The 24,130-nt window shown below is 43.9% G+C and overlaps 1 protein-coding gene across 1 annotated transcript in view; it reads right to left on the reverse strand.

Annotated features, from left to right (window-relative positions):
* The window catches only part of PAH (phenylalanine hydroxylase), a 36,502-nt gene extending 13,683 nt beyond the window's left edge, over positions 1-22,819 (reverse strand). The window contains exons 1-4 of the mRNA XM_009076989.1: positions 22,778-22,819; positions 18,531-18,638; positions 8,209-8,392; positions 1,421-1,509 (exon numbers count right to left, since the gene is read on the reverse strand). Of these exons, the coding sequence (XP_009075237.1) occupies positions 1,421-1,509; positions 8,209-8,392; positions 18,531-18,638; positions 22,778-22,819 (423 nt within the window). The remainder of the gene's footprint in view (positions 1-1,420; positions 1,510-8,208; positions 8,393-18,530; positions 18,639-22,777) is intronic.
* Positions 22,820-24,130: the final 1,311 nt, after the last annotated feature.

The raw sequence follows: 24,130 nt of genomic DNA on the forward strand, positions 1-24,130 counted from the left end.
TTGACTCTTTGATAAATGCACCTCTTATGGTTGAATGGAACAGTTGGGCTGAGGGACCATGAAACACAACCAAGGACAGGAGACAGCTGAAGTGGAGTGGAAATCTAAGAGTGTGAATCAAAAAGAGGCAGAGAATGCAAAATAAAGATGCACTGTCCACAGGCTGCCCGGGAGGTGGTGGATTCACTGTCCCTGGAGGTTTTCAAGATGAGACTAGATGTGGCACATATTGCAATGGTCTAGTAACCAAGGTAGGGTTGGACTTGATGATCTTGGAGGTTTTTTCCAACCTGGTTGATTCTATGATTCTAAGATTTACTTGTCATAGAGGCATTTGTGATTAAATTCCATGTATCATTGCTCTACTATAAACAGAGGCTCCTTGAATTTCTCTTTTTTTCTGCACTCTGTGTACTGTCACAACTATTCACCCCAGCAGCTGGCTTTCTTTTTTAAGGCACGAGTGCTCACTAACTAATTCGAGGAACTGGAGGAGAGATGCTTCACCCCTTTTAATATATTTTTCTTCCTTTGGTTTTTTTTCAAATACAATCTTGCTGTATTCCCACATGACACACAAGGAGGCCACTGGCTCAGTGGATTTCCTTTCAGTCTGCCTTTCATACGACCACACTGAGCATCATGAATCATTGTCCATGGTACATAACACAGCTCGAATTAAGCAATAGGTAGTGAATGACTAATCACCCCATCTCAATTAAACTAATAGCAGCAATTTTGGTTGCGTTGCATGTAATTTATTTATAATCACCCTATCCCAATTAAACTAATAGCAGCAATTTCTGGTGCACTGCACGTAACTCAGTGTGTTTTGACAAATGAAGATAAGTTGTTGTTTGCTTGGAGAGGGAATAGAGGGAGAAAATATTCTTGTATCTGAAAAGCACTGAAAAACCACAGAGCAAATTTTTTTTAGCATGAACAAATCTCTTTGATGCCAACATTTAAACCACAAACTTCATGAACCAAGAACCTCTTCTTTTGGTGTGTTTCACCATGCAAGTACCATGTCAGATTTAACAACCACATAACAAGGCACTAAGCTCTATCAATCAAGGATGAAAAAAAACAGTCTTCTTATCTCTGGGCCATGATATGCTGCTTCTGAAAGTTTTGATCTTAGTGACACAAAATGAGTCTGAAGTCATCACATCAGAGCCACCTGGAAAAACTAGAGGTGTCCTTGTGGTGACCCTGTACTCTAGCAACGCTATGATGTACTTCATAACCAGGGATTGGGCTGATTCTAACCCTAGAAATGTGGTACCCCTTCCTGTCCTGTACCATGGGAGACTTAGTCTACTAGATCTATACTAAAGCAGAGCAAATGTGAGAAAAATCTGTCCCAATACCTAGGAAAAATGACAACAACAACAACAACAAAAGCTCTGTTTCTTACAGGATGATCAGCATCCAGTTCTGCTCCATAGCTTAGGATCTGATTGGCAAATCTGTCCAGCTCCTGGATACTTCTTGGGAACCATGGTACTGTAAAACAGAAAAGAAACAGAGTCTGGCATGCTTCTTTGTTATTTGGTTTGGGGCTTCCTTCTGGTCTTTCCATCACTTTGCAATATATATAAAGAAACATACACAAGGGGCTAAATTCTTTGGGCAGCAATGGACTTTCCTTGTAGTAGGAGGCAAGAACAAACCACGCAGGTTGTCTTGAATTTGTGGCTGTTTTGCATGGTTGGAAGAATATAGAGTATCAGGAGTGTCTAACCCTTGGTGCAGAGCTGGCTTGTAATGTTTATGCTTTTCTGTTTGTTAATTCTAATCTCTTGGCTTACTAAAATTTAGGATCTTTTCACCATATCTAGAATCAGGCCTTTCAAAGGAACAACAAGAAACCCCACAACAAGGATACAGGATTATTTGACCCTTTGAAAACCTCTTTCTATGGCCTACTTGGTGATCTCCCTTAAACTAGGATTCTGAAACAGCATTATAAATGGCACCCTAATAGTTCAGGCTAGCACTGTAGTATAGCAGCCATTATACAATAATGCATTCATTTGATTAACATTCTTGGTCTGATTCTCTATTACCTTGTAACTCACATACTGTACATCCTGCCTACAGCACAGCCAGCAGGTGAAAAAGGACCACACTGACTATACTGCATGTAATGCCCATGTGAGCCTCCCTTTGCAGAAGAATATAAGGTGAAGGGCAAAGAAGAATCACAGGGATTTCCAGATGTGATGTGTTAAGATAGAGAAAAGAGGAAGTCAAGTGTCTTCATAGCAATTGCACTACCTGGGGAGGCTCTTTGCAGCTTGTGAGCTACACAGAGCAGCCACCTCAGGTCCAGCCTGGAGTGCATTCCCCCAGTGGTCCAGACAGTCCCCTGCCACCTATCTGCTTGGTAGCAAGAGGCCTGGCACACACGTGCAGTGGCTGTACCAGGCTGCGACCCTCTTTTCCACCTCCAGACAGGGATCCCCTTGTCAGCCACCACTGGGTGTGGCCACCTCATCCCTCTGCAACCCTAGGACAGGAAAGCTCGATGGAGGGAGCACAGGAACCTTTGCCCAGTCATTGTTCCAGGAAGTGCATCTGTAGGTATCACCACCAGGTACCACTGGCAGCTGGGCATATCTCGGGAGCTGTGAGCTCTGCTGTGTTCAGTAACTTGGGTTTCCATTCTGTTGCCCCATTCTTACATTTTGGCCCTTTGACTCCAGCTGCCTACATCTTTCCCTTTTCCTTCTGTCCCAGTCAGAGTCAATTGCCATGCCTGAATTTAATAGCCTGTGATGAACTTCTCACAAATACAACTAATAGCTCTTTGAGCCCATGTACACATCTGTCTCCAAGAAACTCTGCAGCACTTAGCTCTATTGTTCCTTTACATGGGATGTATAAAATTACTCCCTTTTTTTTAACAACTCGATTAGTTCATGCGTTGTTAATTAGATCCTGCATAAAAACATTAGTTTTTATTCACCTTTGCCAGGCCACCTCAGGTTTTAGAGCTGCTTGTCAGATTCTCCCTCTACCATATGTTTTCCTGGCTTTGCCTGTGTATTTTAGGCACAGAAACAATGAGCACGCTCATCACCTCCTTTTGCACCACTTTCAGTTCTACTTTTTCTGTGGGAAAGGCACAAGACCTGAGGATGTACACCATGCAGTCATGTCCCATATGCTCCTCACACTAAGTACAAGTCAGCAACATGTACTTTCAGTCTAATATGACCCAAAGATCTTCTGGTCCAAGCCCAGGGGCAGCCTCTACCAATAAAATATTTGCCATCCGTTTAGTGACTTTCTTGCACAAATGGGTGTCACTCGCTCAGCCAGTGATTGGAAAACAGCTCACCCCCTTCTGTGGCTCTCTGCTCAGCTGGGAGCACCCAGTCATACCTCCCCATCTTATTTTGGGGTTTGTGAACCTGTCACTAGCTGGCAGCTGCTGCATGAGCTCCCTGCAGTGCCTTACTGATGGGGGTCATCCCAGATCTGATGGACTACCTATGGGATAAGAGGATCTGTGTCTCCAGGACTATTCAGCTATGCTTTCGGCTGAGCCTAACAACACAGTGGGCACTTACAGCATGGAGTTTCTGCAAGGCACACGCACAGAGATGCTGGAGCAGCAGCAGCAGATTTACAGGGCACATTTTGGGCAGCTACAGGTCAGCCCCATGCAGAGTTCCCCATCCTCCTGGCCTACTGTCCCACCACCAGCCTGGTCCCATCCAGCACTCCCATTGGGAGCCTGCAGATTTATTCCAGGCAGGCCAGGGAGAGCAGTGTGCTGGTTTTAGCAGGGATGGAGTTAATTTTCTCAGTAGCTAGTGTAGTGCAGTGTTTGGATTCAGAGTGATAACACTGATGTTTTGGTTTCTGCTAAGTTGTGTTTATCCTAAATCAAGGACATTTTCTTTCTTATGTCTTATGCTCTGCCAGTGAGAAGATACACAAGAAACTGGGAGGGAGCATAGCCGGGACAGGTGACCTGAACGAGCCAAAAGGATATTCCACTCCATGGCATGTCATGCCCAGTCTATAAGCAGGAAGGGCAGAGCCGGGGGAGGGACAGGGCTGTGTCTATCCGCGGGTGCTGCGCAATTGGATTGTGCATCACTGATTTTGTTCTTTTTATTATCCATTATCATTTTAGCTCATTCTGCTCTTTACTATTATTAAACTGTTCTAATCTCAACCTACATATTTTACTCTTATTTTTTTCTCCTCCCCATTCCTCCGGGTTGTGGGGGAAGAGGGGGTGGAGGGAGTGTGAGTGGCTGCGTGGTTCTTGGCTGCTGGCTGGGGTTAAACCACAACGAGCAGGCAGCAGGTGGCTGCTGGTAGGGAGGTCCTGGGCCCGCAGGGCTGCAGAGAACATCCTGGCACTCGCACTGTGCCTCCCCTTCTCCCTCCCAGCAGTACTGGGGTTTGGTCCCCATCGCCTCCCTGGTGCACTCCCTGGTGCTCTGCCCTAAAATCCAGACCCGAACAAGTCACTAGATGGCAGCAGCAGACGCAGGAACAGCTTGCCCGAATGAGTTTATTTGCTGCTGCGTGTTCCACTAGTTCTCCTAGTTGCTCCAGAAATACTATCTCACCTCGCTGTTAGAAACTTTCCTGCACCTCCAGCCCTTTATGTTAAACTAGCCAGAGGGGGAGAGTACAAAAAGGTGTGTTTGAGCCCTAGAAAGGAGTCACTACTTACACCATGAGAAGGGTGAGCACACCCAGCCATCCTACCCGTTTTCTCCATGGGTTTATCTCCTGGCTTTGTCACTGAGCTTTGTGTGATTGTGGGGGAATCATTTCACTGTTTTGTGCATCAGGCTCCAAACTGTCTTCAGTGAGGCACACTGCTAAATGTTTTTGGATTAGGGACTGGAAAAAAGCTGTGTGGCAGTCCAACGGCAAAGGATTTACCAGTGTTAGAGGGAATAACCACTCTTCTCAGAGATACACCACGTCCTCAATGGTCCAGGCTCCATAGACAGGTTGATGGGGGCTGAAGTTTGCAGTGGATTTCGCCAATGATGTTTGTAGGGCATTGCTGGCCTGAATCAGAAAGGTCTCAGTGGGCAGAGTTTGAATCATTGCAACTCCAAGAGGGGGTAAAATGGATGTACAATAGTGACTTACTTTCATTAAATACACTTCATTCTTAAGATTACTGAAGTACTTGGTACAGAGCTCATGAAAATCTCTGGGACAAACTGATTCTGGGCTGAGGACTTGTTTTTCCCCTACACAGGAACTGCCCCTTATCTTCCTGGTATGCAGCTCCTGTAGGTACCTGACCTGGGAGGAGGTCAGAAATCTACTGATCCTGTCTACCCAAACACCAGTGGTAGCTAAGAGTGAAACTCTGAGCTTCCAGAGCTGGATGGAAATGGCAGGCTGCGAAAGGGTGCTTAGTGCTTCTTGCAACAGCATAACTGATGTTAAATTGGGTCCTAAAGCGTCCTGAGCCTTCTCAGCTCTTGTGGAAACAAGACTCAAATATTCTGAGCACAGTCCTGTGGCAAACAGTGCATCAAGTCCATACAGCCTCTGCACCAGAGATTGGGGGGCAAAAGGGCTACTGGGTCTTTTTCCTAGCTGTGGTGTGCCAGGATGCTGTTTCTAGCCCTCCCAGAAACTATTTAAGAGATGAAATCAAATTACCCCCTGGCTGAATCTATCCCATAGTTTGTTTGCAACATCCTCCTCAAGCCCGTTCACCAGACTCACTGTCTGTCTGCATGGTCATTAATGAATTGCCAGGGCAAGCTGTTGCAACACTGAGCCTCTGTGAAGGTCTGAGGAGCAAACGTGGGCTGATAAGTAATAAATATTGATTTGTCTGTAAGTGAAAACAGCAGCATTTATGGGATGGTGCTGGACACCCAAGTGGTGACCAAATTACCATGGGGTCAAATGCTTAGCAGAATGCTAATAAGCCATTTCTATAAGAGGCAGCAAAGCAAGGGCAGCAAGGACTTCTGCAGAACTCCTCCATTTGGACCATTGTGAGGAAGGTCAAAGACAGGTCTACGCAATTTATAGCAGTTCAAGGCCCAGGTTTAGCCCTTTTTTTTAAACAGTCTCAAATGCTTTGGCCAGCCTCAGGGTTTAGCAAACAAGGCCCCTACAGACCCTCAGTTCCCAGCTTGTCTCCAAAATGCAAGAAATTGTCTGCATTTCTCTAATGCTGCAACAGAATAATATTTAATTATTTTTATTCATGGGCTCCAAGTGCACCAAAGACACCCAGCTTGTTTCCCAAAAGAGCCATGAAGAGATGCACTGTGTTTTTACAACAAATCTTTTCGTCTGTATTAAAGGCCTTTTGGCCCAGTCACTGCTAACCCTTCTCATCTGAAGCTCTAAAACTACATTTGGATTTCGAGCATTTTTCTGACCCTCTCTCAGATAAAATTACACTGTTGATCCAAATCTGGTATTTGAATCTGTTTGAATGTGTCTTACATTTTGCATTGAATTGTGAAAAGACTCTGAAAGGAGTTAAAGAACTCAAAAAAAAAAAAAAGAAAAAACCATTCATTTATCCCTTGCCCCTTAAAGCACATACACACATGTTTAACACTAAACTATACAGAAGGGGCAAAATATAGACATTTCTTCTGTGTGTCAAAGCAGGACCGCAAGAACGGCACTTTGTGCTTCCCACAGGAGACAGCAAAATAACGTTTTTCTGTCTCAAATCATGAGCAAAATTAATTCTTAGCAGGGAAGGAATCAGAGCATCTTCAGACAGCAGTAAAATAATCAGTCCCATGGGATCCCAGACTGCCTCCAGAAGAAAACCTTCCCAGTCTTTACCTGCCCACTGAGAAGAGTGTGGCAATATCCCCATAAACCATATTTCTGGGATTTTGCTCTCATTCTGTGCTTTGGGAATAAGATTTCACACAAGCACATATGTGAACTATGACAAGACTTGCCAGGAGGATACATTTGAAAGGGAAGCAGGCCTGAAAGGCACCACAATGCCTGGTATTTGTTACTGCCACACTGATAAAGGACAGTGTCTTACCACACTTCCTACAGCTTGGGCTCTTCCCATCTTGGCCCTTGTAGCTGCCTCAGCCCAGGATTTGCCACCCACAGTTCCTCCCCTAAGCTTTTTTGACCTTTCAAAATATGGTTCTCTGGGGATTTGAGTTTGACTGGGCCCTTACTACTCATGATAGAAGTTGAAAAGAAAAGAAAAGAAAAGAAAAGAAAAGAAAAGAAAAGAAAAGAAAAGAAAAGAAAAGAAAAGAAAAGAAAAGAAAAGAAAAGAAAAGAAAAGAAAAGGAGAAGAGAAAAAAGAAAAGAAAAGAAAAGAAAAGAAAAGAAAAGAAAAGAAAAAAAGAAAAGACCACTTTATTATTTAATAAAGTTTATTATTAACTCCTTCATGATAACGAGAAAAATGAAAGTCATTCCAAGCCCTGCTAGGCGCTGTAGCTTTCTTCTGGAAATAAAAAAGCCCCTAAAACTTCTGAACTTCTTTGATTTGACATGATCATAAATCACCTAATCAACCTTTTGTCCCTTCATCTCATGAATGGAGAGAACTGACTCCAAAGAGTATCTGCCTTCTTCTTTTTCATCTTCAATGTAATGTCATGGGTAGGACACAAAGGAAACGGTAAAAGGATTACCAGCACTGATCTCAAGAAGGTATTAATGTCCTTTCATGTTGTTTCTAGGAAGGAAGAGGAAGATCCAGACCTAAAGTATTTAAAGTCTGAAATCCTATTAAAATCACATCTGTTATCTCAAGAGGCATTTAAGTATGTCTCAGACTAGCTCCTGGGCAGCCACCACTGTACCAATCAGCATGAACTCCAGCCAACCTCTGAGAATTAGGAGCATGAACAACTCACAAAATCTTTCCTTATTTCCCTCCAAAGGCAGAATTGTAACTGACCTCCCCGGGATTTCTTGCAGCAATGGAGAGTTAGTCCTGCTCCCAAGTGGGTGGCAGAGCCTCTCTCGTTTCCCCAGAGATCTAGTCAGAAGCATGGCAACAGATGGAACTTGGCAGTTTACACTGAGAAAAAAATCTCCAAATAGAAAAGCTTAGAACATAGGCAAAAGTAGGTAGAGAGAGGGAAATGCAGCCATACAGAGCCAAGGGGATTTCCTTTACTACAGGAAAATAGTTTCAGTATGTGACATAAATATCCCTTGACAATGTTAATTTTGTCAGTGAATCCTTACCAGTGTCCTTCTTCTTTGTGCGTGAAAGCTCATGAACTGTTGCTCCAATATCACTTCTCAAGGACTTGATGATCTTGTCCAGTGCTGGGACATTCTTGCCCTCCAAGTTAATGAAGAATTCATACTCATCTTTGTTGAGACGTGAAGGTCGAGACTCAATGTGGGTCAAGTTTATACCCTTTTCCTATAAGAGAGATAAATTTTTGTCCCACAGGGTTTGGGGGAAGGAATATGACAAAAAGACTAGATAAAATAAATGTGTAAGTCAACAAACCATACTATACAATCCAAGTAATTCCAAAGTAGGCACTTGTCTCTGTGGTCACTGGACTGAGGACTTTCACAACAGGGAGAGAGATAGAAAGGAAGAATGAGAAATGTGTGGGATTCAGCTTCATGCAAAGCACCAGCATCAAGACCCTGTTCTACATGAAGCTTGTAAAAAGGTGGAAGAAAGACACAAGCAGTAAACAGGCTTTGTATTGTAAATAGTGTACAGTACCTCAAGTATGTACTGGGAGCTTTTTGTGCCAACAAGGACACCTCCCCAGGGCCAACATGGGAAATTCCACCTGTAGGGTACCCTCATGAGAAACTGAATGCTGAGCATCCTGAAAGAAGATTGGAAAAACAAGTAGCTAGGCACCCTGTGAGATTCTGCCAAGCCACTGCACCATCACCTGCAAAGCCACCTGTACAGTTTTCAGGGCTGGGAGCAGCTTTTTGGGCAGAAATTCAATGGGAAACGTGGATCTGCACCAAAAAAAGAGGGCCCAGGGTTGTGCAAATAAAAACACGGGTGTTTTAAATCACAGATTTGCAGAGTTGTTGAGGTTGGATGGGACCTCTGGAGATCCTCTAGTCCAACAGCCTGTGCAGGCAGGTTCTGCTAGAGCAGCTTGCTTAGGGAAGTGTCCATTCGAGCTTTTAGTATCTCCTCAGTCTCTCTGGGCAGCTGCTACGGAGTCTAATTACTCTCACAGCAAAAGCCATTTTCCTTTAGCTCAGAAATTCAAATTCTGTCTCACCAAACATCTTCACTGACCATCAGCAGTGTCTCCTAGCTCTGAAGAAAGAGATCATTGACAACTATAGTCTTGTCAACTTTAGCCAGTGGGCACCTGACCTCAAACATGCTGCCATGTTGATGTGTAAGCAACAAGCAGCTAAAAATCCTATTTTTCCAGTCACTTAAGTCCAGGAAAATCTATCTAAGTTTAGCTGAACTCAACTGTTTTACTGAGCACTGTAACTTGAATATTAAAATATATCTTTCTTTCCTTTTTTTTTTTTTTTTTTGAGAAAAACCTTCTAAACAGGCTTTAGTGGGTACTGACTTTATCACCTGATCCCTCTTTCAGGCTCATACAGAAGAGTCAGAGGAGTTGACACATGGTGCTGAGCAGCCCTGGATAAGCTTTTGCTTTGCTGCTTTCAAGCTAAAGACCCCAAACTACATGGGGTGAAGTGATGGCCCTGACAGCGTCAGTGTCAAATCTCCTCCTGCAGTGGGGTCAGGATTTCATCCATGAAGAAATATTGCAAGAATCTACTTGTGAACTACAGGGAATAAAGAGGGAAGGTTTGCTTTTCTATATGTCACTCTAGTTTGAGCCTCTCAAACCCTTCAAGGTTTTCTTTGCTTGCACAGCGCAGGAGGGCATCCGGCCATCAGCAGCAAAAGCCCCATTCACTCCACCACAAAAGGTAGTTTATTCTTTGGTAGGAAACATGCATGTCATTCCTCTGTTTCCTGAACATTGCATGCTACAGATGAACTTAAATTGTTTGGCTAGATACCAATACAATAAGTTGAAAAGGTCAAAAACCCATTCACCAACTGCTGCTCTTGAGAGATGCCGTCCTCGCAGGGCTGGCTGGGAGAGAGCATGGCCTCCACTATCCTTGGCCCTGAGGGCAATTTGTTTTAGGCCTCCAATGGCCTATTTCACAAACAGACTGGACGTTGTACCCTCCTCTTAGTGAGGCACTGGGAGCTTCTGGCAGAAGCTTCTGGCTCAGGGGGCTGCCACCTCCCTGGGCAGACTATTCCAATGCCTGATTACTCTCACCATAAAAAATCTCTTCCTAATATCCAACCTAAACCTCCCCTGGCAGAGCTTGAGTCTGTGCCCTCTTGTCCTCCTGCTAGTTGCCTGGGAGAAGAGACCAACACCCACCTGACTCCAACCTCCTTTCAGGGTGTTGTAGAGGGTGATAAGGTCTCCCCTGGGCCTTCTCTTCTCCAGGCTAAACAACCTGATGCTCTGCACAGCCACTCAGAAAGGTGGAGAGGCACTAAACGCCCCCTGTCAAAGGTTCATCGCAGGCACTCTGAGGTCTTGCTTTATTTTCACCTTGCACTGATGTGCCAGGGTGTTTTACTCTGTGTCTGTATAGATTCACAGGGTAATGGGATCCCAGATCCTGACTGGGCTTTCTACATCTTGCAGAGGCTGTGATAACATGGACCCCTCTTTGGTGGCTGTTATTCCCTTCTTCCCTCCTCCATCCATAAGTGTTCAACCCTGCTTCAACATCCCTTCTCTGGTGGTAGCAGAGCTCTTTGACAGATCATAGAATCATAGAAATTTTAGGGGTTGGAATGGGCCTTAAAGATAATTTAGTCCAAACCCCCTGCCCTGGGCAGGGACACCTCCCACCAGACCAGGTTGCTCAAGGCTTCACCCAGCCTGGCTTTGAACACTGTCAGGGTTGGGGCAGCCACAGCCTCCCTGTGATGTGCCAGTGTCTCACCATCCTCATCATAAAAGTCTTCTTCCTTATGTCTAGTCTGAATCTACCCTCATTTAGTTTGAAACCATTGGCCTGGGTCCCATTGCTAAAGGCACTGTCTGTCTCTATCTTTCTTATAGGCCCCCTTTGAGTACTGAACGGCCACAATAAAATAGCCCCAACACCTTCTCTCCTCCAGGCTGAAGGTATCGTAGCTGTATCCCTTTTTCTCTTTGTCCAGGTGATTTTTCCACTGTGCCCGCTCAAAAAACAGACTCAGCAAGCAGCTGAACATATAGCAATGCCCACAAGCTGGAGGGAATGATGTAAGGGTTGGGAATGAAGAAACCATCTGCAGGGTGAGCACGAGGCATGCTTAAGGCAGCATGAGCAGCAGTGCTTCTCAAAGTTTCACCACAAACTAAGAGAGTGGGGAAAAGGGGAGAAAAAAAAAAAGAAGACAGGGAGCAAGGAGCTCATAGAAAGAGTTACCTCCTTTTTGACACTTGAGATAAGCAGAACAACTTCCCTCAGTGCTAAACTGGTTTGCTGTTTATATCTGCCACTCAGCAATGTGCAGACCAACCTGTTATCTCTTTGTGTTGAGACTTCAGGACCTAACAGACAAGAAGCTGAAGGAAGAACCCTTCTGGTGACTGTCTTCTGAGCAAGAATTGAGCAGCATACATCTAACTCCCTGAAGTGACACTCCTGGAGACACATGTTCTCATATGCTGTGCCTTGCTACTAAGCCCTTGATTTCAAAATATTTACAGTGGCTGTTACTAGTTGCTTTACAAATCTCAATTTCAATGTAGTCCAACTACTCCACCTAGTGTTTAATCTTCACAGTTTCATATTCAAAACCTTTTTTGCATCTTCAGTATTGTCAAATCTTGCAGTTGCATCAGGTTTCTCACAATAATTGACACTTTATTTAAAGATTCAGCTTCTGGAGACAGGTGGTTACCTGAGAAAGGAGAATGGGGGCATTTTTTGGTTTAGTTGTTTATTCTGAGCAGATTTCAATCTCTCTGTGTGATTTCCTGAGTACAGCTTGGAACAATGTATGACTTCAAGAGTCAGCTAATGGAAGTTCTTTCTGATACCTGAACGATTTTGGTTGATGGAACCTAACTCCTAACCTAAATGGTTTTGGAAGATCTGGGCTGTCATGTGTTTGAGGCTGGATTCACACCTGAACTGTTCACATGGGTCTCTTCTGCCTTTCCTATTTCAGAGCTGGCAGGAATCACATGGATTGAGAATAGATGTATCTTTGATTAATTCACCCCATCAACCACTGCAGCTGCGAAGAACTTGCAGCAGATTGGTGCTTCACTAGTTCTCCTCAGATTTATGACCAGCATAGAGGTTGAGTATCTCCTTCATGGATGCATTATATCATACAACCATGTATCTGCTGTAGTGCTTCTGGGTTGGTAGAGGAGGGGTAGCTGTTCACTTTGCAGTTATATCAAAACAATGTACTAGGCCATTTCCAATATGCATGTAACAAGTATTAGCAATTCTGAACAGATTTTGCTTTGAGGACTAAGGGTAGAGTTCTTGAGGGCTGAGGGTAGCATTGAGTGTACCACCTAATGGAGACCACAGGGGTACCATATTGCCAGATCCCTTGAAGTTAGCAGCAGTCACTCCAAATTTCTTGCCCTTTTTATTCCTTGAGACCCCTACACCTTGGAATGGAAGAACTCAGCTTTCATTATTTGAACATCCAAGTGAACTGTATCTCTATCAATGTCCATTAGAGAAAGAAGTCTCAAGACATGTTCTCAGAGTTCAAAAATCAAGCTAGAACTTAGTTCTAACCAAGTTAGAAGGGGCTAGTGATAAAGATATCCATTTCAAGGCGAATGGTGAATGCAGGATGAGATTGCCCATGTCCCTGCCTAACTTACTTCAGAGTGCTGGATCTCAGCCTTGACTCCCTGTTGGAGGCTGTGAAGCAGCTTCAGCTCCTTCCCCAGGTTATCCCAGTTATGCCATCCTGACTGTCTCCTGCATTGCAGCTGCTCCACACTGGCAGGATCAAAGCAGCCTGGTGTTAGGTTACATTGGGACTCACTGCCAAGGGAATTTAGTCCCAGCTTCAGACAGTTTAATGGCCTGGTAACTGGAAAAGGAAGGTCGTGTTTTCATAGTTGCACAGGGAAGCTTTCAGTAGGGATGGATACTTTCTGGGAATGTTATGGGGTGCTATTTCCCATGGCATTCATACCTCCCTCTCTTTACACCTTACTAACTGCTCCCATAGTCTTCTAAAACTACTAAGTGGAGCTGTGAAATTCAGCTGCAGCTTGTTTACATGACTGGTGTCATTAAGATTGGCTCCATCAAGACACCCCAGGTTGTTACCAGATGAAGAACTGTTGACATCACTGAGGTGCTGCTAATCAACATTCAGTGGGAATGTGGGTGAAATCTCCCAAAACAAAGGTTTACTTGCACTTTCCTGGTACCAAAAAAAGGTGTTGTGTTCTTTTAACCCTTGCCATGGGCTAGTTCAGTGGTTCCTGAAGGAGAACAGTTCCAGAAGCACAAGTGCCTAAGAAGCTCAGTGCCTAATTTGCACAGGAGATCAGGGGACTTAAGAAATTACAGTGATATCTTTGGCCATGGTTTCCCAAAGTGAAGGAAAACGCAACCATCTGGTTCAGCTTTACTGTCCAAGGGCCTGCTTCTCAGCTGAAGACAGTGCTTCCCTATCTTCTCCTTAACATAGGCTAGGGTCTTCTTTCCAAGCTCATGGAGGCAAAGTGACTCAGAGCAGGTCCCTGCCAGCAAATATCTCCAGAGGGCAGCTAATCCTGGAGCAGCCCCTGGTGTCCATCACTTGGCACTTCTGCTCCAACCCTGAAATCTGGCATGAGCATTCAGCACAATCTAGTTGGAGCAGGACAGACCAAAAGCACTGCAGAAGCACTGTCAAGAGGGCAGTTCTCTCTTTAAACTCATGCTGGATTACTAGATCAAGAAATACTGCTCTCCTGGCTCTGGGAAGAGGAGAGATAAGACTGAGGACATGGATTTGAAGCAGTGTAATACAGTGATCATAGCTGTACATATGTACAGTATAGTGAAAAAAACAAGTCTTGTGGTAGAGACATGCCTGGTCTGTTCACCTATCACTGTAAACATGTCCACCACACCCCCTGGCCAAAGTGACTGCTCTCTTCCCATGATTTGGAAACAACCCAAACCACTGCAGAGTCAATGTCTTCCCAAGGGACAAAGAGATAACAGTCACATTGGACTTTCTGTTGAATAAAGTTGCTAAACAGAAAAAAAAGCAGAGTCATCTGTGCTGGCTCTTTCAGGGTCTCATTTAGTATAGCTCATTACTCCCATTTCACCTCAAATATTGTGTACAGTTTTGGGCATCACAACACAAGAAAAATATTAAGCTATTATAGAGCATCCAAAGGAGGCAATGAAGATTGGGGAAGGGCCTTGAGGGCCATATGAGAAGCAGCTGAGGTCACTAGGTCTGTTCAGCTTGGAGAAGATGAGACTGAGGGGAGACCTCACCACTGTATACAACTTTCTCACAGAAGGAAGTGGTGGAGCAGCACTGACCTCTTCTCTCTGGTGACCAGTGACAACATCTGAGGGAATTGTCTGAAGTTGTGTCAGGGGAGGTTTAGGCTGGAGAGTAGAAAATGGGTCTTCCCCTAGAGGGTGTTTGGGCACTGGAACAGCTCCCCAGGGCAGTGGTCACAGCCCCAAGCCTGACAAAGTTCAAGAGGAGTTTGGACAATGCTCTGAGGCACATGGTATGATTGTCAGGGATGTCCTGTGCAGGGCCAGGAGGTAGCCAAAATGATCCTCATGGGTCCCTTCCAAGTCTGTGATTCTGCAATTCCCATGGAGCAGTAACTTACTCCCATGGAACAGTAACTTATTCTGGGAGCAGGAGTAATTGGTGGAAATTGATGGGTATGCTTTGAGCTAGAGCCCTACCCACTGATGGCTGGACCTTGTGCTGAAGTCCTGTTCTGTGTTTGAGAAGGTCCTGTCAGTGAAGAAAAGATATGTCTCCTCTCCGAGAATGGGTTGAGAAAACGTGTAATGTATTCCAATCCAATATTTGCCACTTAATACAGCTGATGATCTTCTACTGCTTGTAAATCCATCAGAAACAGAACTTCAGAGAAGATTAATGTATTCACAAATTCGTGTGGACAAATTGCAATTAAAACTGAAGAAAATCATTTTACATATGGAAATGTTCATTTCTGATATTTTTAAAGGTAATTTAACCATGGAAAGGCCAATCTTTGAAGTGGAACAATTTTTTTCTTCACTTTTTTTTACTATCAGACTTCGTTGTTTATAAAAGTTATCTCAATTTCAATAGGCCTTTATCACTACAGAGAGAAATAAACATTTCCGCAAAGTGTAACACTTGGGTTAACCCAAAACACTCAGCTTTGCTTTTTCAGTTTTGATAAGAAACCTGAAAGATTTCTTGGGTTTTTTGACCAATGACTCTTCTGTCTTCCTGATTTTAAGCATTGATATCAGTTATGTGTGATGTTCTGTTTCAGACTAAGGTATTTAGACAAGTTTTGGCTTCCTATCTATCATCTTGAAGGACCTTTAAGTGCAAGGTCCTCCATCTGAACTGTGGCAATCCCAGGCACAGCTACAGGTTGGGTGGGGAAGTAATCGAAACCAGCAGTGAGAAGAAAGACTTGGGAGTGACAGTGGATGAGAAGCTCCCCATGAGCTGCAGTGTGAGCTCAGCCCAGAAAGCCAATGGAATCCTGGGCTGCATCCAAAGGAGTGTGGGCAGCAGGTCAAAAGAGGTGATTCTTGCCCCCTACTCTGCTCACATGAGACCCACTTGGAATACTGTGTACAGTTCTGGTGTCCTCAACATAAGAAGGACATGGAACTCTTGGAGGAAGTCCAGAGGAGGCCACATAGTTGCTAAGAGGACTGGAGCATCTCCCCTATGAAGATAGGCTGAGGGATTTGGGGCTGTTCAGCCTGGAGAAGACTGCATGGAGAGTTCATAGCAACTTTTCAATATCTGAAGGGCCTACAAGGGAGCTGGAGATGAACTCTTTGTTGGGAACTGCAATGATATGACAAGGGGTAATGGATTCAAACTGAAGGAGGGGAAATCTAGGTTAGATAGGAGAAAAAAGTATTTTACTCTAAGCGCAGTGAGACACTGGCACAGGTTGCCCAGGGACGTGGTGGCTGCCCCGACCCTGGCAGTGTTCAAGGCCAGGTTGGATGAAGCCTTGAGCAACCTGATCTAATGGGGAGATGTCCCTGCCCATGGCACTGGGTTGTGACTAGGTGATCTGTAAGGTCCATTCCAGGATTCTATGAAATTCTGTGTCTCTGAGGAACCATAGTATGGCCCAGGTTGAAAAGGGTGGAGGTTATATCAGCCGTACATACACGAGTCTTACGCTGCTGGGAAGAGGGCAAGGTTCTTTGAACTGAGTTAGAACAGCCCAAGGGCTGCTCTGGTTTACACATCAGGAATTCAGTAATGACAGCCCCAATGAGGAGTTGAAGCTGCATGTCAGGCTTGTAGCATTAAATGCCTTTCCTCCAGCCACTCATCCATTTCCTTACTACATTGCCACCAGCATGTAAAACTGATAAAGGGCACCTATGCCAGGTGTCTTGTCAAGCCTTGGTGCTGGAGGAAACTGCAAGTTAGCACAGAAAGAACTGGCTTTGTTGGGATGGGAAGCCACCCAACCACCAGTGAAGGCATCTTTAGCTGAGACATATCCCTCAATTGCCTCCAGGATTACTCAGAAAAAACGAGACTCGGACAGTCTAGTTTAGGTATCTGCTTTGGGACAAGAGTCACAGCCAAAAAATGGCTACTTCTCTCTTCCCTGTACTAGCTCCCCCAAGGGTTTTTCTTCAGAGCTGACAGCATTTTGGTTAGTAGACAGCAATGTATTTAATGAGAGAATATCAACAGTCTCCTTAATTCACTCACAGGAACGCACGACATACCGATGTTTGGACTGTGTTACAGTGGTCAGTTCACAGATTTAGACTAGCTCTGCTGCCATTGGTGTGAATTTCGTTTCATCTTAATGATTAAAATATGTCCTAGAACTCATAACTATTTTTCCTTTGTACCAATAACACACAAACCTTTCATTTCCTAGTCAATTCAATTTACGAATGGAAAATATGCAGGCCACAACTTCCACGGTTCTACAGAAACTGCTGTTTTCAGGCACAGCTATTGCATGAGGATCATTAAAAAGAAAAAGAGAGTGAAGCCACAGAACCAATGTAACGGTGTGTTTGCTTGGAAGTACAGAGTACACAGCTCTGCATGTTGCAACACAACCATCCTGAATTGCAAGACTTTCGTGCTTTTTAAACAGCATTCATGATAGCTGGGAAACATTTCTACAAGAATAAATAGGCACACAATGTCCTGGAAGGTAAATGGCTCCTTGTTTCCCCAAAAGCTTTCCAAATCAGCCAGTACAAGTTACTGAGTCCTTTTGGGGTAAACAACATGCTGTCATTTTGATGCTGTTTTGTAGGTACCTTCTACCCACTCTGCAGAAGTATCACATGTGGCAGATCATGGGCTTATTTACACCAGGTTTTCTGAGGTGGACAAGGGCCAAGAGTATGGTAGCTGCCTCCAGTAGAAATACTTCATGCAATGTGTATGAGTCACATGGCTCACAACGCAGGTTAGACTTGCCTTAGAAGTTATATGGCAAATTACTTGGTTCTAAGTCTATCTTAGGGCACAGCCCAATTCATTTCTACCTCTTACTCAAAGTTACAGTGGAATATTTCTTTCTTGTGTTTTTCCCACCCTCATATCAGTTAAAGGTAGAAGTTTTAATTTAAAAGTTTGAAATCAAATTTCAACTTCAAAAGTTGTTACTTCTACCCCAAGACTTTAAGGGATTTTAAGCCCAGAAAAGAAATGCATGTTGCTTTCCCCTGTACTGGCAATGAAATAAAATGACAAATGAGACCTCAAATACTCTGCATGCAATTCTGGTGTCCTCAATGTAAGAAGGACATGAAACTGTTGGAACAAGTCCAGAGGAGGCCATGAAGTTACTGAGAGGACTGGAGCATCTCCCCTATGAAGACAGGCTGAGGGAGTTGGGGCTGTTCAGCCTGGAGAACAGAAGGTTGTATTGAGACCTCAGAGCAACTTTCCAGTATCTGAGGGGTCTCCAGAGAAGATGCAGAGGGACTCTGTGTTAGGAGCTGCAGTGACAGGACAAGGGGCAATGGGTACAAATTGAAGGAGAGGAAATTTAGGTGCGATATTAGGCAGAAGTTTTCCCTGTGAGGGTGGTGAGACACTGGCACAGGTTGCCCAGGGAGGCTGTGGCTGCCCCAACCCTGGCAGTGTTCAAAGCCAGGTTGGATGAAGCCTTGAGCAACCTGCTCTGGTGGGAGGTGTCCCTGTCCAGGGCAAGGAGTTGGGACTGGATGATCTCTAAGGCCCATTCCAACCCCTAAAATTCTATGATAAAATGTTGCTGCAATACAAAAAGGTAAGGATCTGATCAGGTTTCCTGAAGGAAAATATTTACCTCAAATGTTCGCAGGACTTTAGCCAATGCTCCAACTTCTTCTTTCAGAGAGAAAATCAGAGAAATCACCCCATTTTTATTTTGGGACTCTTCAATGTACATAGATTCCTGAAAAGAAAGAATAGAAAGCAAAATAAAGATATACAATCACCCTGGGAGTCAGTTTTACTTTACCTCATTTCCCTTTTGCACAGCATCAGCAATGTAGAGAGGATATAAAACAGTTTCAGGTGGGAGTTAAGGCAACTGCTGCTGCCAGAGCTAGAGCAGCTCTGGGTGTGCTCTGATTTAGGGTGGTAGAGACATAGATCCCTTTTCTCAAACTAGGACCCTTGTGGGAGCAAGGTAGTCAAAAAGGACATGAAAATAGCCTAGTATTATCTCTGCCTTGCTTCATCTCTCAGATGTATCAAGCCGAGGGATGACTGGAAACATTGCTACCCTTTGGTTTCAGCCACAGTGCAAAGACCTTCCCTGAGGCTTTCTTCTCATTAACACTCAGAACTAAGCAGAGCAATATAAATGAGTTCTGTGCAGAGATGCAGACCATGATCTATGTTTCCCTCCAGTCCTGCTTGTACCTTTTGTACCTCCCAGGTAGTCCCAGGAGAGAGGCAGTATTCACAAAAGGGATATGGAAGTTGATTTAAAAACAAAATGACAACAACATCAAACGAACAAACAAAGAAAATATAAGCTAAAAAAAGTTGAAGCAAACATTTAGATGTTCCCTAAATCCCACAGTGAGTAGACTCAGTTAGGGCAAGACATGTTTTCATTTATGTTTGCTCCCTTTCCCTTATTGATTTTCTGCTCTGCAAATTCTAAAAGGGATTTCCAGTACTCCCAAGAAATGAGAATGTTTATTTTAATTTTTCCATGGTGCTCGTTACTAGAATGTCTTTGCATGTCTCAGTACATGTCTTTCTTCTCACAAAAGCCCTGTTAAGCAGGGAAGAGCTATTTCACCACTTCAGAAACTGGAAAGTGAGTCCTGGAGTGGAGCTAGATTTTCAAAACTATCTGGGGACTTGGCATGGCAGGTAAGTGTCTGCTGAGATTTCAAGAATCACTTCATTTTTCTAATGTCAGAGTACATTTGGTGCACAACCATCTCAAACTTTTGGAAGTCACACTAATGCCTCATTTCCTGGCTTGTTTTGGGTGGGTTTTTTTTTACAACTGGCCTTGGGCAAATTGCCTCTGGTTGATATTGCAAAGATCACACCAGACATCTGCAACACAGATGGGTCCTGGTGTAACAAGTCCTGGGCCAAAACTTGACTCAAGGTACTCATTCAATTTTTCTTTATGAAGATCTGCATTTTCAGTCAGAGCCTGTCCTCATTCTAGCCATTGCTCAACTGAACATAAATCAGGGTATAAACAGTCTCAGTTCCCAAATGTTGTCATCAGAAAAGATAGCCTTTGTAGAAGACAAATGAAAAAACAACTCAGCTGCCCTGAAGGTATAAAGTTCTTGGTGGGACTACATTTCCCGAGGCAGAGCTATGAAGAAATGCCTTCTTTTGTAAAGTGAATAAGTGCTGATTCTTCAGGCTGTCTCCAAGGCTGCTGCTAACCTGAGCATTCATTGCCAGAGACTGGCAACAAATTTTTCTCTCTAGTTTTATTTCCAGAGGTTGCAAAGCTTTTCCAAAAGTTTCCCACCTTTATGGGGAACCTCTAGTGGGAACTGTAGTAGAAGTACTGGTCTTATGCCTCAGAGAGAAGATTTCTACCTGTTCAGTTGTGACACTTCCTGCAGTATCTCTGTGTCTCCTGTGTCCTCACCCAGACATGGAATCCATACAGCACTTATATGTGGAGACCAAGTGAAAAAGCAGCTGGAAGTGATGTGGCAGCTGGCTAATGAAACCCATTTACACCTCAAGCAACCACAAGAGAAAACGATGACAGGAGTCTGGCAGAAGTCAACCCAAATGTCTGTAGTACAGAAATTTTATGACAGTGTAACCAAAACTGTCATCTCAAGTACAGTCCATACATTGCCATGTCCTTCTGTTTTCACCCACCACTGCCAAAACTGATCTTAAGGACAGAACTATGCTACACCAGTATCTGTCCAATGGATAGAGAATTTGGTCTGCAGTGAAACTGTTTTAAAAGACATGCAGTTATATATGTAAAATACTCTTGCCAAGTCACACTGTGAGGACCAACTTCTATGACAGATTGACTTGAACTTGTGTGACAAAGGAAGAATTTGTGATTTGGGTACCTGCAGGGGATATAATGCAAGATTCCAGTCCTGCAAGGCAATTCTGATGATAATTGGCCTCTTTATACAATGAGATTACACAAAATTGCCTTAAAAACCCTTTACAAACTCACAAGTCACTAGTCCTGATGTGTTGAGATCAGTTGCTTTCAATCTGTCTTCAGTCATTTTCCCACTCTTGTAAATTATTTTATTTGCTTAAAAAGTAAGACACATTGAAGTAGAGAGTGACCACTGATACTGCAAACAGCATCAGACTTACCTAACTTCTTGCACATCTGCATATGCACTCAGTTCACTGGAAGGTCTTTCTACAAACATCAGTTCATGCCTGGGTCTGTCCACAGAGCTGACAACTTTCGTTGCAAAGGAAAAGAAGACTAAACTGGTTGTTTTCCTGGTATCCAGTTCTTATGGCAATATGCATCAATACCCACCAGGGACAATATACATCAACACATACACTGGAGGTGACATAGGACAGGATACACACAGGAACTCACATTTATTGGTGAGCTTTTTGTAGTGCCTATGCATATTTTTAACTGTTGATCACAGTTGCTCCACTCTCAATTCAAACACTAATCTCTTGTTCCTCAACCTATAGGGAGGAATTGCCACTTTTGAGGTATCTCTAGTGTTCTGCTACTACTGCTCTTATGATTCAGAGCTGAACAAACTGTTTTATTGGGTTCAAATGTTGCCTCATTGATATGTATATATGATTTATAAATGTACTGTGGAATAAATTATGCACTAATTTTCTTCCAGCTCCTTTTTTTTTTCTTTTCAAGAAGTAAAACAAGAATCAGTTGATGAGCATGAACATCCATTCCTGGACCTAGTAAAATCTCAAAGATAAATGATGTACGGATGCAAGGATAGGTGTGTGGAGATGCAAATCTGCACATAGATTGATATTGCCCTTCTGATACCTATGGCAGACTCACAGGTCAATTACATAATCTTGTCAGGCTTCTAATCCATTTCTGAGATGTTTAGAGAAAGCTCTTCAGAGGGAATTCCAACACTGTTAAAGCCAGAGAAAGTTTTTCTTGCAATTTCAGGGACACAAAACTTTTACATCTGTGTTGTAAAGTCCAGACTTACTACATATACAAAATAGTAAGAAAAAAAATGGGAAAAAGTATTTCAAATTAAATAAGATTACAAAGTTATTTGTGAAAATGGAATTACTTTCCAAGTCAGATTTCTTAAGGCATTTTAAAGCTGATCTCCCACAAATTTTATTGGGATCAAGCAATTACACAACTCAGAGAAGCAGCAAGGTGAGACCCTGGAGAATTGTTGTGGGAGCCTCAGCACACAAGGCAGCAGGAAAACAAGCTTCCTTGGCAACACTGCTCTTAACTAGCTTTGTAGAAACTGAAGCCCCTTTTTTGCACATCTGATGCAGCTTGTCTCTGCTTCCAGCAGCATTGCATAGAATTTGGTCCTAATAATTAACCATGCTGGCCTCAGGTTATATCACTCGCCCCTGCAGTAACATTAGTGCCTGTAATCGTAATCTAAAGTCATGAGCTTCAGTACTTTCCTCTATTTCCCAAAGCAAAGGGTTCAAAGTCAGTCAGTAAACATTATACAAGGGGACATTGGAGTCCCAAAATTTAACAAGTAGCTTCAGCAGAAGAGCGCATAACTTAATTTGTTTCCCTTTAACAGAATAAGACAGCTTGCTTACATCACACAGGTTTAACACCTCTAGCTGCTGGTCTTTTCTGCTACTTCTTCCCTTTGCCATGTATGCAAGGATCCTGTTGCAATGTTCATTTGCATTCTCACTGCACTTTTGCAAGCACAATTAACAGCAGACATGTATGGGGGCTGCCAAAAGGGAGAATGGTGGCAACCAGGCACTGCAAAGCAACAAGACAGGCTGAGTTGGTTCCTGCTATCTTGGGTCACACTGCCTTTCAGAGAGTGGGGGACACGACTTGCAAGCATTGTGGGGCAGGGTGAGGCAGACACAGCCCCCATTACTTACCTGGAATGGGTCACCATTCATTTTGCAGTGCTGTGAGTCCATGTTGCAGAAACAGCAATGCCCACGCAGGGAGTCTCCTTTCCTGCAGCAGGTGAAGCCTTCTGACCTAACAGCTGTGGCCAGAGCTCTGTGCAAAGGTATTTAAAGTGCAACAAGCAGGGCAAAGCCATCCCCTTCCTTCCCCTCCCCTGGACAACATGCCAAGGGGGCGTTCTCCCTGCACGCCCACCCCACCCACCCCTGGCACATGGACAAGCCGCTCCACGCCGGCCGTTCTCTGTGAGCGTAGCAGCTCTCCAGCATATTGTTTCTATCTACACCCAACGTGGACGAGCAGCGTGCTCTAAATTAACAGTCTTCCTCCTCCTGATCAACATCAGCTGCTGTTTACATTTTTTCATGTTAGCACATTGGTTTTGGTTCAGCTTCCCTCCCATCCTTTCCCACTGCAGAGTGCTTGTTCAGCCTCAGACAGGTTTCCCATTGGGGGTCACTCCACTTGAACAGACATCAGATGTTCTCCAGAATCTGCTCTTTGGATATCAAACACCAAGCTGGGGCAGGCTCTGGTGCAGCATAGCAGCTGAGAAATTTGTCCTTTAGTAGGGGTTTTTGGGCTGCATCGAAGAGCTCAGAGCATTGCTCCACTCACCACACATTGGAGAGATACAGCATAAGGGAAACATGAGGTAAGAGTGCTCACACTGGGATATGAGCCTGAACATGGAGAAAGGGAAGAAGGTACAGGGAGAAAAGGAGCAGAGAAGAGTAGGTCTGAGCTCTAGAGCAGGAGAACACAGAACTGTAAAAGATGTATGTATGCTTATATACAGTGTCAGCCATGGAAAGGTACAAGGGCAATGGGGTGGAGGGCAAAAATTATTTCAGGAAAGGTCAGCAAAATGTTGATATAAAAGAGCATAGATTTGGTTTAGAAAGAGTCACCAAAGGGGTGAAGAGAATATGGGAAAGCTGTAGCCCAATATGGGAGAGCAGGTGAAAAAAATAAAGCAACTGGGCAAGTACCTATCTTGCTGATTGGGAAGATGAATTCTTACAGAGACAAACTATGACAAGGCAGTTAATCTTGCCATATTTTTGTGATGAAGATGAGTTCTCTTTACAGTTGTTCTATCCTTGAGGAAAGCTCTACTATATGCACCACTGCGGGCTCAGATTGGTGAACACTAAAACAGACTTACTGTGATTTGTTGACACAAAATCCAATAGCTGCTAAATCAAATCAGCCTTGCAGTGGGAAGAGTGAGTGGAGTAATTTTCATGCATCTCGGTCCAAACCTGTGTTGAAACCCATAACTGTGGAGCCAGAATCCACCTCACTGAAATTACCAG

The sequence above is a fragment of the Acanthisitta chloris genome, unplaced genomic scaffold, assembly GCF_000695815.1.
Source record: "Acanthisitta chloris isolate BGI_N310 unplaced genomic scaffold, ASM69581v1 scaffold16746, whole genome shotgun sequence".
Classification (NCBI taxonomy): Eukaryota; Metazoa; Chordata; class Aves; order Passeriformes; family Acanthisittidae; genus Acanthisitta; species Acanthisitta chloris.